Here is a 13507-nt window from a genome sequence, read left to right on the forward strand (position 1 = left end):
TCTCTACTGAAGCTTAGACCATGTCTCTACTGAAGCTCAGACCCTGTCTCTACTGAAGCTCAGACCATGTCTCTACTGAAGCTTAGACCCTGTCTCTACTGAAGCTCAGACCCCGTCTCTACTGAAGCTTAGACCCTGTCTCTACTGAAGCTTAGACCCCGTCTCTACTGAAGCTCAGACCCCGTCTCTACTGAAGCTCAGACCCCGTCTCTACTGAAGCTCAGACCCCGTCTCTACTGAAGCTTAGACCCCGTCTCTACTGAAGCTTAGACCATGTCTCTACTGAAGCTCAGACCATGTCTCTACTGAAGCTCAGACCCCGTCTCTACTGAAGTTTAGACCATGTCTCTACTGAAGCTTAGACCATGTCTCTACTGAAGCTTAGACCCCGTCCCTACTGAAGCTTAGACCATGTCTCTACTGAAGCTTAGACCATGTCTCTACTGAAGCTCAGACCATGTCTCTACTGAAGCTTAGACCCTGTCTCTACTGAAGCTCAGACCCTGTCTCTACTGAAGCTTAGACCCTGTCTCTACTGAAGCTTAGACCCCGTCTCTACTGAAGCTCAGACCCCGTCTCTACTGAAGCTTAGACCCCGTCTCTACTGAAGCTCAAACCCCGTCTCTACTGAAGCTTAGACCCCGTCTCTACTGAAGCTTAGACCATGTCTCTACTGAAGCTTAGACCATGTCTCTACTGAAGCTCAGATCCCGTCTCTACTGAAGCTCAGACCATGTCTCTACTGAAGCTCAGACCACGTCTCTACTGAAGCTTAGACCCCGTCCCTACTGAAGCTTAGACCATGTCTCTACTGAAGCTTAGACCATGTCTCTACTGAAGCTTAGACCCCGTCCCTACTGAAGCTTAGACCATGTCTCTACTGAAGCTTAGACCATGTCTCTACTGAAGCTCAGACCATGTCTCTACTGAAGCTTAGACCCTGTCTCTACTGAAGCTCAGACCCCGTCTCTACTGAAGCTTAGACCCTGTCTCTACTGAAGCTTAGACCCCGTCTCTACTGAAGCTCAGACCCCGTCTCTACTGAAGCTTAGACCCCGTCTCTACTGAAGCTCAAACCCCATCTCTACTGAAGCTTAGACCCCGTCTCTACTGAAGCTTAGACCATGTCTCTACTGAAGCTCAGACCATGTCTCTACTGAAGCTTAGACCATGTCTCTACTGAAGCTTAGACCCTGTCTCTACTGAAGCTCAGACCCCGTCTCTACTGAAGCTTAGACCCCGTCTCTACTGAAGCTTAGACCATGTCTCTACTGAAGCTTAGACCCCGTCTCTACTGAAGCTTAGACCCGTCTCTACTGAAGCTTAGACCATGTCTCTACTGAAGCTTAGACCATGTCTCTACTGAAGCTTAGACCATGTCTCTACTGAAGCTCAGACCCCGTCTCTACTGAAGCTCAGACCATGTCTCTACTGAAGCTTAGACCCTGTCTCTACTGAAGCTCAGACCCCGTCTCTACTGAAGCTCAAAACCCCGTCTCTACTGAAGCTTAGACCATGTCTCTACTGAAGCTTAGACCCCGTCCCTACTGAAGCTTAGACCATGTCTCTACTGAAGCTTAGACCATGTCTCTACTGAAGCTCAGACCCTGTCTCTACTGAAGCTCAGACCATGTCTCTACTGAAGCTTAGACCCTGTCTCTACTGAAGCTCAGACCCCGTCTCTACTGAAGCTTAGACCCTGTCTCTACTGAAGCTTAGACCCCGTCTCTACTGAAGCTCAGACCCCGTCTCTACTGAAGCTCAGACCCCGTCTCTACTGAAGCTCAGACCCCGTCTCTACTGAAGCTTAGACCCCGTCTCTACTGAAGCTTAGACCATGTCTCTACTGAAGCTCAGACCATGTCTCTACTGAAGCTCAGACCCCGTCTCTACTGAAGTTTAGACCATGTCTCTACTGAAGCTTAGACCATGTCTCTACTGAAGCTTAGACCCCGTCCCTACTGAAGCTTAGACCATGTCTCTACTGAAGCTCAGACCATGTCTCTACTGAAGCTTAGACCCTGTCTCTACTGAAGCTCAGACCCTGTCTCTACTGAAGCTTAGACCCTGTCTCTACTGAAGCTTAGACCCCGTCTCTACTGAAGCTCAGACCCCGTCTCTACTGAAGCTTAGACCCCGTCTCTACTGAAGCTCAAACCCCGTCTCTACTGAAGCTTAGACCCCGTCTCTACTGAAGCTTAGACCATGTCTCTACTGAAGCTTAGACCATGTCTCTACTGAAGCTCAGACCCCGTCTCTACTGAAGCTCAGACCATGTCTCTACTGAAGCTCAGACCACGTCTCTACTGAAGCTTAGACCCCGTCCCTACTGAAGCTTAGACCATGTCTCTACTGAAGCTTAGACCATGTCTCTACTGAAGCTTAGACCATGTCTCTACTGAAGCTTAGACCCCGTCCCTACTGAAGCTTAGACCATGTCTCTACTGAAGCTTAGACCATGTCTCTACTGAAGCTCAGACCATGTCTCTACTGAAGCTTAGACCCTGTCTCTACTGAAGCTCAGACCCCGTCTCTACTGAAGCTTAGACCCTGTCTCTACTGAAGCTTAGACCCCGTCTCTACTGAAGCTCAGACCCCGTCTCTACTGAAGCTTAGACCCCGTCTCTACTGAAGCTCAGACCCTGTCTCTACTGAAGCTCAGACCCCGTCTCTACTGAAGCTTAGACCATGTCTCTACTGAAGCTCAGACCATGTCTCTACTGAAGCTTAGACTCTGTCTCTACTGAAGCTTAGACCCCGTCTCTACTGAAGCTTAGACCCCGTCTCTACTGAAGCTTAGACCCCGTCTCTACTGAAGCTTAGACCATGTCTCTACTGAAGCTTAGACCATGTCTCTACTGAAGCTTAGACCCCGTCTCTACTGAAGCTTAGACCACATCTCTACTGAAGCTTAGACCCTGTCTCTACTGAAGCTTAGACCACATCTCTACTGAAGCTCAGACCACGTCTCTACTGAAGCTTAGACCCTGTCTCTACTGAAGCTTAGACCACATCTCTACTGAAGCTCAGACCACGTCTCTACTGAAGCTTAGACCCTGTCTCTACTGAAGCTTAGACCACATCTCTACTGAAGCTTAGACCCTGTCTCTACTGAAGCTTAGACCACATCTCTACTGAAGCTCAGACCACGTCTCTACTGAAGCTTAGACCACATCTCTACTGAAGCTTAGAGCATGTCTCTACTGAAGCTTAGACCACGTCTCTACTGAAGCTTAGACCCCGTCTCTACTGAAGCTTTGACCACGTCTCTACTGAAGCTTAGACCACGTCTCTACTGAAGCTTAGACCCCATCTCTACTGAAGTTTAGACCACGTCTCTACTGAAGCTTAGACCCCGTCTCTACTGAAGCTTTGACCACGTCTCTACTGAAGGTTAGACCACATCTCTACTGAAGTTTAGACCACGTCTCTACTGAAGGTTAGACCACATCTCTACTGAAGTTTAGACCACATCTCTACTGAAGCTTAGACCACTTCTCTACTGAAGCTTAGACCACGTCTCTACTGAAGATCAGACCGGCATCATGCAGGAGGACTTTTGGGCAGATTGCATCATGGAGTCACAACAGCTTTCTCTCACACAGCGAACAGCACAGAATGGGCATGTCTTCTGGTCCACGACGAGGCCGGTCACCGAAACTCACAAATAACACAACTGAAGATCACATGGGTCTTGAGATGGTCCCTGAACACAACTGAAGATCACACGGGTCTTGAGATGGTCCCTGAACACAACTGAAGTGGATCACATGAATAGTTCATAAAGGCTGAAAGCGAGTGTTTACAGCACATGAACGATGTCATGTTGGGGATGCCATGAGCACATGTACAGCACATGTGGAGTCATTAGTCCAAATAGTTTGAATGTTAAGAGCATTGAACAACAAACCACGCCCCTAAGAGGTTGATTGGTTGATGTCTATAGACGCAGTGGGACATCAGAAGTCTTTCAGCCAGTCATGATGCGTTTGGTCTGACTCTGATGCCGCGTGGAGGAACTAACAAGAAAGGGTTTTCACTCAATTCAAAATGGCGGAACATCTAAGTAGGCGGAGCTTATGGGTCTGAGAGGCTTTTTGTAGAGCAGGTGGAGATGGTTTCCTTTTGCTGATTTAAAAATACATTTCAATGAAGACAATCTCATATTTAACGTGTTCAAGAGTTTTTATTCTCTATCAAAAATATCTTATTTTCAGTTAAATCAAGTGTTTGTGTTGTTGAAACTTGTGTGTGTGTGTGTGTGTGTGTGTGTGTGTGTGTGTGTGTGTGTGTGTGTGTGTGTGTGTGTGTGTGTGTGTGTGTGTGTGTGCAGCTAAATGAAGAGGAGTAGAAAAGTAGAAAGGACAAAAAGAAAGCAGCAGAGTGAGAGGTCTGTCCGGGTGAAGCTCTGACAGGATTAAGTCTCAGGACACGAGATGTGATTGAATATCAATGAAGTGAAACACGTGAGAAAATAACACACACACACACACACACACACACACACACACACACACACACAAGAAAAGAAGAAGCTGGAGGATTTTGGAGGAAAGGCAGGAAACAAAAAGAAGATTAATCTGAATAATCCTGCAGAAAAATGAGCCGATATTTAATAACTTGAGAAGCTCCAAGTCGTCATGAACAGTTGATTTTATTTATGCTTTATTATTTATTTATGATTCTCTCTTCCTCTGCGTTCAGGAACACAACAAACATTCTGTTCATAAACCTTCAGCCACTAATAGATATGGAAGTCCTTCCTTCCTCCCGCTGCCGTCAGGCTGCACAACAAGCTGAGCTCACAGTAAAACACTTTAACGTGCATTATGAAATACACTTAAATACGTGTTTTTATTCCATCTGTATATTTATTATTGCTATTGTGTTCTTCTTTACTGCTTATTTATATTACTTGATGTTGTATTTACTGTGTCTCTGTGTGCACTGCTGCTGTAATCCTGCAATCTCCACTAATAAAGGATTATTTTATTGTATCTTATTTTATGGTTTAAATCCCCACGATGAGATCAAAGCTGTCCTAGTGAACAGGTCTCTGTTTCACCCCTGAGGATTCATCCGCCGCTGAAAGTTGTCCCCAGAAGTCTCTCTGTCCTCCTCATGTTAAGGTGGAGCAGAACGTGTTAAGGTGGAGCAGAATGTGTTAAGGTGAAACAGAACGTGTTAAGGTGGAACAGAATGTGTTAAGGTGAAACAGAACGTGTTAAGGTGGAGCAGAACGTGTTAAGGTGGAGCAGAACGTGTTAAGGTGGAGCAGAACGTGTTAAGGTGAAACAGAATGTGTTAAGGTGGAGCAGAACATGTTAAGGTGGAGCAGAACGTGTTAAGGTGGAGCAGAATGTGTTAAGGTGAAACAGAACGTGTTAAGGTGAAACAGAACGTGTTAAGTTGGAGCAGAATGTGTTAAGGTGAAACAGAACGTGTTAAGGTGAAACAGAACATGTTAAGGTGGAGCAGAACGTGTTAAGGTGAAACAGAACATGTTAAGGTGGAGCTGAACGTGTTAAGGTGGAGCAGAAAGTGTTAAGGTGGAGCAGAATGTGCTAAGGTGAAACAGAATGTGTTAAGGTGAAACAGAACGTGTTAAGGTGGAGCAGAACGTGTTAAGGTGAAACTGAACGTGTTAAGGTGGAGCAGAACGTGTTAAGGTGGAGCAGAACGTGTTAAGGTGGAGCAGAACGTGTTAAGGTGAAACAGAATGTGTTAAGGTGGAGCAGAACATGTTAAGGTGGAGCAGAACGTGTTAAGGTGGAGCAGAATGTGTTAAGGTGAAACAGAACGTGTTAAGGTGAAACAGAACGTGTTAAGTTGGAGCAGAATGTGTTAAGGTGAAACAGAACGTGTTAAGGTGAAACAGAACATGTTAAGGTGGAGCAGAACGTGTTAAGGTGGAGCAGAATGTGTTAAGGTGAAACAGAACGTGTTAAGGTGAAACAGAACGTGTTAAGGTGGAGCAGAACGTGTTAAGGTGGAGCAGAATGTGTTAAGGTGAAACAGAACGTGTTAAGATGGAGCAGAATGTGTTAAGGTGAAACAGAACGTGTTAAGTTGGAGCAGAACATGTTAAGGTGAAACTGAACGTGTTAAGATGGAGCAGAATGTGTTAAGGTGAAACAGAACGTGTTAAGATGGAGCAGAATGTGTTAAGGTGAAACAGAACGTGTTAAGTTGGAGCAGAACATGTTAAGGTGAAACTGAACGTGTTAAGATGGAGCAGAATGTGTTAAGGTGAAACAGAACGTGTTAAGATGGAGCAGAATGTGTTAAGGTGAAACAGAACGTGTTAAGATGGAGCAGAATGTGTTAAGGTGAAACAGAACGTGTTAAGTTGGAGCAGAACGTGTTAAGGTGAAACAGAACATGTTAAGGTGGAGCAGAACGTGTTAAGGTGGAGCAGAACGTGTTAAGGTGAAACAGAACGTGTTAAGTTGGAGCAGAATGTGTTAAGGTGAAACAGAACGTGTTAAGGTGGAGCTGAACGTGTTAAGGTGGAGCAGACGCTGCGTGGCGTTGCCAGGAGCCGCCGTCCAGACGGACCCTTTGTGGCCCCTTTGTGGCCCTCGTGTTCATGTTGGGAAACCGGAGGTAAGTTATGACCCTCAGCAAACACACCAGGACAAGTGAAAAGGAAGCTGCTGCTCCCAGAATGCAACAGCAGATTGATGGAGGCGGAGACGTCTGCATTCAGGAGGCTGATTGACGGCCACGTTCCTTCAGATTAAAACCTTCCTGAACAACAAGAGACGGGAAGAGATCCATGAGGGGGGGAAGAGAGGAGAGGAGGAGGAGGGAGTGAGAGCTGGAGGAAGAGGAGCAGGAGGGAGAGGAGAGGGATAAGGAAGAGGAAGAGGAGGAGGAGGAAGAGGAGCAGGAGGCCTCAGCAGCTTTCAGGACTTTGTTCCAGAAGACCTGAGCGCTGTCGTCTAGTTCTGACACCTGCAGGTTGTTGGTTCTAGCAGATCAAACATATTCAGAAATGACTTACTGTGGCGCAATGAACCTGTTTAGCACTGAATATATGTTGAAGATAAAACAATGAGGTTCAACCTGTGGAAGCAGAATGAGATGTGGTCAGGTTGTGTTGCATTAGAGGAGCGGTGCGCTGCTTTCCTCTACACATCTTATTAAACGGGTTGTAATTAATGCTCAATGTTGAGCTGAGATCTGTTCTGATGAGAGACAACAGCAGAGAGGCGTGTTCTCATGTTCACGGGGAGAGAGGTCGTCCTGAAACCATGAGGTCGCCGGTTCGATCCCTGGTCTCTCCTTAGTTCACATGTCTCTGAGACCCCAACCCTTAACTGAGGATGGTAAAATGCAGAGAATAATTTCTCCACTGTGGGATTAATAAAAGGTTATTAAAATCAACAAAAAGCAAAGCATCTCCCCCTGCGCCCACCTGTAATACCTCCGCGCCCCACTAGAGGGACGCGCCCCACAGTTTGAGAACCTATGACCTAAACCATCCAGTGCTTTGTGAACCAGCAGCAGGATGTAAAGTCACTTCTCTGTGGGACAGGAAGCAGAGCAAAGACCTCAGAACCACTTCCTGGTCTTAGTGAGGACTCGAGACAGGAGTCCGGTCTACATGTGTCCACAGGGACCTGAACGCACCATGACAGGAGTCCTATCTACATGTGTCCACAGGGACCTGAACGCACCGTGACAGGAGTCCGGTCTACATGTGTCCACAGGGACCTGAATGCACCATGACAGGAGTCCTATCTACATGTGTCCACAGGGACCTGAACGCACCATGACAGGAGTCCGGTCTACATGTGTCCACGGGGACCTGAACGCACCGTGACAGGAGTCCGGTCTACATGTGTCCACAGGGACCTGAACGCACCATGACAGGAGTCCTGTCTACATGTGTCCACAGGGACCTGAACGCACCATGACAGGAGTCCGGTCTACATGTGTCCACGGGGACCTGAACGCACCATGACAGGAGTCCGGTCTACATGTGTCCACGGGGACCTGAACGCACCGTGACAGGAGTCCGGTCTACATGTGTTCACGGGGACCTGAACGCACCATGACAGGAGTCCGGTCTACATGTGTTCACGGGGACCTGAACGCACCGTGACAGGAGTCCGGTCTACATGTGTCCACAGGGACCTGAACGCACCGTGACAGGAGTCTGGTTTTGTAATTGTGAGTCTTGACTTGACAAAGCTGCAAAAACTCTTTCAGCCTAATGAAGCTGTTGTCTGGAGGAGGGGGGTTGGGGGGCATGGGGTAGAAGGGGGGGGGGGTTCAAGGGGGGGGTCTAGAGGGGCAGGAGAGGCTGAGCGGTCCTGGACGTGATTTGTCATACAATCAGGATCTTTAGGAGGTCCAGAGCAGAGACACCTCCTCTCCATATGGCTGCTTCGTTTGCATCTGAAAGCTGGGGGGGGGGGGGGGGGGGGGGGGGGGGGGGGAGGAGGAGGGAGGAAGAGGAGGAGGAGGAGGAGGAAGAGGAGGAGGTGGGGGCTGCATCATCAGGTTTTGGTTTTTAGGGTATTTTTGGTTCTTCAGCTGCAAAATGTGTTTATTTCAGTTAAAAAACCTCAAAGAAAAGAAGACAATGAAGGATATATATATATATATATATATATATATATATATATATATATATATATATATATATCGGAGTTATAATAAAGAACAGAACATCTGATCCCAAAACAGTTCTCCTCATCATCAGACCTTGATGAAGGTGAAGATGGAGTGGGGGTCGTGACCGGCTGGCTCTTTGACATCTGTAGCTGCACATTCTGACACACACACACACACACACACACACACACACACACACACACACACACACACACACACACACACACACACACACACACACACACACACACACACACTTTGGCTCTACAATGGAAGAAGAAGCTTATCTAACTTCTTCTTCTTTTGTCTGGTATGTTTTCACGGTCGCTGCATAACATTAAACAATAAACAGTGCAAGAAATACGAGCATTTACATTTAAATGTACAATATAAAATTATATATATATATATATATACACATACATACATACACAGATTTGTATATTCATGTATATATATATATATATATATATATATATATATATATATATATATATATATATATATATATATATATATATATATATATACATACATACATACACAGATTTGTATATTCATGTATAAAAACACAAATCAAAGAGTGAGGAATCCTGAGATGATTTCTGCCTCCCGTCCCGCAGAGGGCGCTGCAGGCGGAGCGTCCTGCTTCCGGTGTGTGTCACAGTAATCTCCGTCCGTCAGACAGCAACAACACGTGAGTGGAGCCGCTGCAGCGACGCGATGTTCTCCTCTTTAAAACAGAGAACCGGGGAGGTTCTGTTACCGGGAGACGAGTTCTCCTTCCAGGCCGACGACACCCTCTCTCTCGCGGGCCCCGTTACCCCGGAGAGGGTGGTGTGTGGACCGGGTCTGCGGCGGAGCGGAGACCGGCTGCTGGTGTGTAAAAGCGGCGTCCTGCGACACAAACAGCCCAACACGTTCTGGGTGGACTCCCAGCAGAGGAGGGTGAGTCACACCCGCTGCTCTCGCGCAGCATCACGTGCTGCTGGGGACCGAGTCACGCGCCGGACCCCCCGGAGCCGGACCCGTCTGTTCTGGTCCAGGACGGGACCACGACAGACGGGTCCGGACCCCACGGTGCCGGACCCGTCTGTTCTGGTCCAGGACGGGACCACGACAGACGGGTCTACCGGAGTCCGTTAGTTCCACGGAGTTCAGGCCCGTGACGTCACGTTAGGCTCGTTGGAGACGAACTACTGGAAAGCAGCGCGAGCGGCTTCCTTCAGAAAGTAAACCGGAAGTCACAGAACGGCCACTTCCTGTTAGGCCCGTAGGCTACTTGTAGTTTACTGACCGAACAGGAAGTCAGGGACAGGTTGGCAGCAGTGCATGATGGGACAGGTTGGCAGCAGTGCATGATGGGAGTCTGTCCTCTCCTCAGTACGTCCCGGCTAAAGGTGAGACCGTCATCGGCATCGTGACGGCAAAGTCAGGAGACGTCTTCAAGGTGGACTTTGGAGGAAGTGAGCAGGCCTCTCTGTCCTACCTGGCCTTTGAGGGGTCCACCAAGAGGAACCGCCCCAACGTGCAGGTGAGACCCGGGGGGGGGAGGGGGGGTCAGGTGAGACCCTGAGGACCTCACCTGCCTGTCTAGCCCCTCCCTCTCCTCACTCTAGCCCCTCCCTCCCTGTGTCTAGCCCCTCCCTCTCCTCTCTCTAGCCCCTCCCTCTCTGTGTCTAGCCCCTCCCTCTCCTCTCTCTAGCCCCTCCCTCTCCTCTCTCTAGCCCCTCCCTCTCTGTGTCTAGTCCCTCCCTCTCCTCTCTCTAGCCCCTCCCTCCCTGTGTCTAGCCCCTCCTTCCCTGTGTCTAGCCCCTCCCTCTCCTCTCTCTAGCCCCTCCCTCCCTGTGTCTAGCCCCTCCTTCCCTGTGTCTAGCCCCTCCCTCTCCTCTCTCTAGCCCCTCCCTCCCTGTGTCTAGCCCCTCCCTCTCCTCTCTCTAGCCCCTCCCTCCCTGTGTCTAACCCCTCCCTGTTTACCTGTGCAGGTGGGGGACCTGGTGTTCTCCCAGTTCCTCTTAGCCAATCAGGACATGGAGCCGGAGCTGGTGTGTGTGGACGGCTCAGGACGAGCCAATGGGATGGGAGTGTTTGGAGGAGGAGGTCTGCTCTTCACGGTCTCTCTGGGCCTCGTCAGAAGGTAAACGTCCTCAGGTGTTTGTCTCTAAAGGTCCTAAGTCTCCTGACCACCTGGACCAGAGGTACAAATACATCATGTATTGTGATACTAAATACATGTATTCAATAAAATACTAAATACTGGTGCCAGAAACTCTAACATGTATTTAAAATATAGGAAGTACTAGTACTGTGAGGTATTACTTTGTAGTACTGTGGTAGTATCATGATGTAGTATGTCCGTCCGTGTCTCCAGTAGCATAAGTACATGTTAAATACAGTAGTAGTATAAGTACGTGTTAAATACAGCAGCAGTATAAGTACCTGATAAAGTACTGCCTCCCCCCAGGCTGCTGTCCCCCCACAGCGAGGTCCTGCTGGACCTGCAGCAGCTGTTCCCCTGTGAGTTGGTGGTGGGGATGAACGGCCGTCTGTGGGTCAAGTCCTCCAGCGTCCAGCAGACGCTCGTCATCTCCAACCTGCTGCAGAGCTGCGACACCATGACGGCCCAGCAGAGGGGGGCGCTGTTCAGGAGGGTGGCCCAGGGGGCGCTGTAGACCACATGGACCTGAACCAGCAGGGGGCGCTGTAGACCACATGGACCTAAACCAGCAGGGGGCGCTGTAGACCACATGGACCTAAACCAGCAGGGGGCGCTGTAGACCACATGGCCCTCAGGTAGACCTCCACCTGGTCCCACAAGTTTCTTGCTCAGGTTTTGCTCAGGTTTTGCTCAGGTGAGCTGGATCAGAGGAAGTTTCAGCTGCTGTTGTTTATTTGTTTTTACCTTTTTGTATAAATATTTAGTCCACTAGACCGATGGGCTCCGCTCTGAATCAGGGTCTGGATCAGGATCTGGATCTGGATCAGGGTCTGAATCAGGGTCTGGATCAGGGTCTGGGTCTGAATCAGGATCTGGATCAGGATCAGGGTCTGGATCAGGGTCTGAATCAGGGTCTGGATCAGGGTCTGGATCAGGATCAGGGTCTGAATCAGGGTCTGGATCAGGGTCTGAATCAGGATCTGGATCAGGATCAGGGTCTGGATCAGGGTCTGGATCAGGGTCTGAATCAGGATCTGGATCAGGATCAGGGTCTGGATCAGGGTCTGGATCAGGGTCTGGATCAGGGTCTGAATCAGGATCAGGGTCTGGATCAGGGTCTGGATCAGGGTCTGGATCAGGATCAGGATCTGGATCAGGATCAGGGTCTGAATCAGGGTCTGGATCAGGGTCTGAATCAGGATCTGGATCAGGATCAGGGTCTGGTCCAACTGTTTGTTCCAAAGATGATGAATCTGTAAACTGAGAAAACTCTTTGAGGATGAAGAACCAACATGATGATGATGATGATGATGATGATGATGTGGCTTCATGTTGTTTTTATAATTCAAATAAAACATGATAATCCTTTTTTTTCTCGTGTGTGTGTCCATTAACATGAGTGTCTTAAAGAAGTGATGAGTAAATGATAATCATGAGTCATAAAGACATGAATATGTTAAAGTATAATATGTCATAAATAGTCATACTTTAGTACCTTAAGAAGTCGTAGTTATTAAAGTATTTATTCGTTTAGTTCAGCCCCCGGCTGCTCCTCGATGTCCTGTCCATGAAGGTGATGAAGGGCAGACTGGAGGAGGCCAACGCCCACCAGGAACATGACTTATTACGAGGATGAGAACACAGCTCCTCCTGCAGTACAGACACCGGATGGCCCGTTGCAACGGGTCCGGCACCCCATACTCCCACGGCACCCCATACTCCCACAGCACCCCATCCTCCCGCAGCACCCCACTAAACCCTGAGGGACCCGATCCAAAGCCTTCTATCTCAGTGTATATAACATTTTTATAAGAGGGCTACTTGGGCTGCAAACCAAGGAAGCGCAGCTACAACTCCACAGAAGTCGGTTCGGTGGTCGTCCTCTGACCTCAACACCGTGCTGCCGGGTCCAGGACCCAGAAGCATCACACTGGAGGTAAGTCATGCTCATCACTGCTGCTGGGCTCCATTTCACGGCTTGGCTTGTTTGACGTGTCAAATGAGTGTGGTAGCATGGGGGTAGCATGGAGGTAGCATTGTCTCATTTAGGCTAATGTTCTCAATGTGATTCTGGATCGTTTCCTGGTGAAGCGTTGCCTTTCTAAACCTGTTCATGTCTCTTTCTCTGGGTTCACATCGCCTGCGGTCCACACGGGACCCCAACTGTCCTTATCGGGGGTCCACCTTGACCCCAACTGTCCTTATCGGGGGTCCACCTTGACCCCAACTGTCCTTATCGGGGGTCCACCTTGACCCCAACTGTCCTTATCGAGGGTCCACCTTGACCCCAACTGTCCTTATCGGGGGTCCACCTTGACCCCAACTGTCCTCATCGGGGGTCCACCTTGACCCCAACTGTCCTTATCGGGGGTCCACCTTGACCCCAACTGTCCTTATCGGGGGTCCACCTTGACCCCAACTGTCCTTATCGGGGGTCCACCTTGACCCCAACTGTCCTTATCGGGAGTCCACCTTGACCCCAAACCAATCTTTCTTACGGTCTGTCCAAAGCCCGCTGTCAATTTTGGGATGGGTTCGGATCCCGCTATACTCAGCCCTGTAGATGTGGACCTCTGGTGGTTCTGTGGTGGACAGAGACCCCGCCTCCTGGTCTCGGTCCATCCAGACCCTCCTCCTCTTTATGGACCTGAGCCTCGTCTGTTCACGTCAAAGCGTTCATGCTCACCGACACATTCTAACGGAACCATTTCTCTCACGACTCGT

At 49.1% G+C, this 13507-nt stretch overlaps 1 protein-coding gene across 1 annotated transcript; it reads left to right on the forward strand.

Annotated features, from left to right (window-relative positions):
- Nucleotides 1-9348: 9348 nt before the first annotated feature.
- On the forward strand, nucleotides 9349-11633 carry LOC306746339 (exosome complex component RRP40-like; the record flags this gene model as incomplete). Its single annotated transcript, XM_079229239.1, has 4 exons — nucleotides 9349-9573; nucleotides 10010-10159; nucleotides 10611-10762; nucleotides 11090-11633. 4 exons carry the CDS (start codon nucleotides 9349-9351, stop codon nucleotides 11295-11297), a joined length of 735 nt encoding a protein of 244 aa, XP_079085365.1. The 3' UTR covers nucleotides 11298-11633.
- Between the last annotated feature and the right edge of the window lie 1874 nt (nucleotides 11634-13507).

Source organism: Taurulus bubalis, assembly GCF_910589615.1.
Source record: "Taurulus bubalis genome assembly, chromosome: 13".
Classification (NCBI taxonomy): Eukaryota; Metazoa; Chordata; class Actinopteri; order Perciformes; family Cottidae; genus Taurulus; species Taurulus bubalis.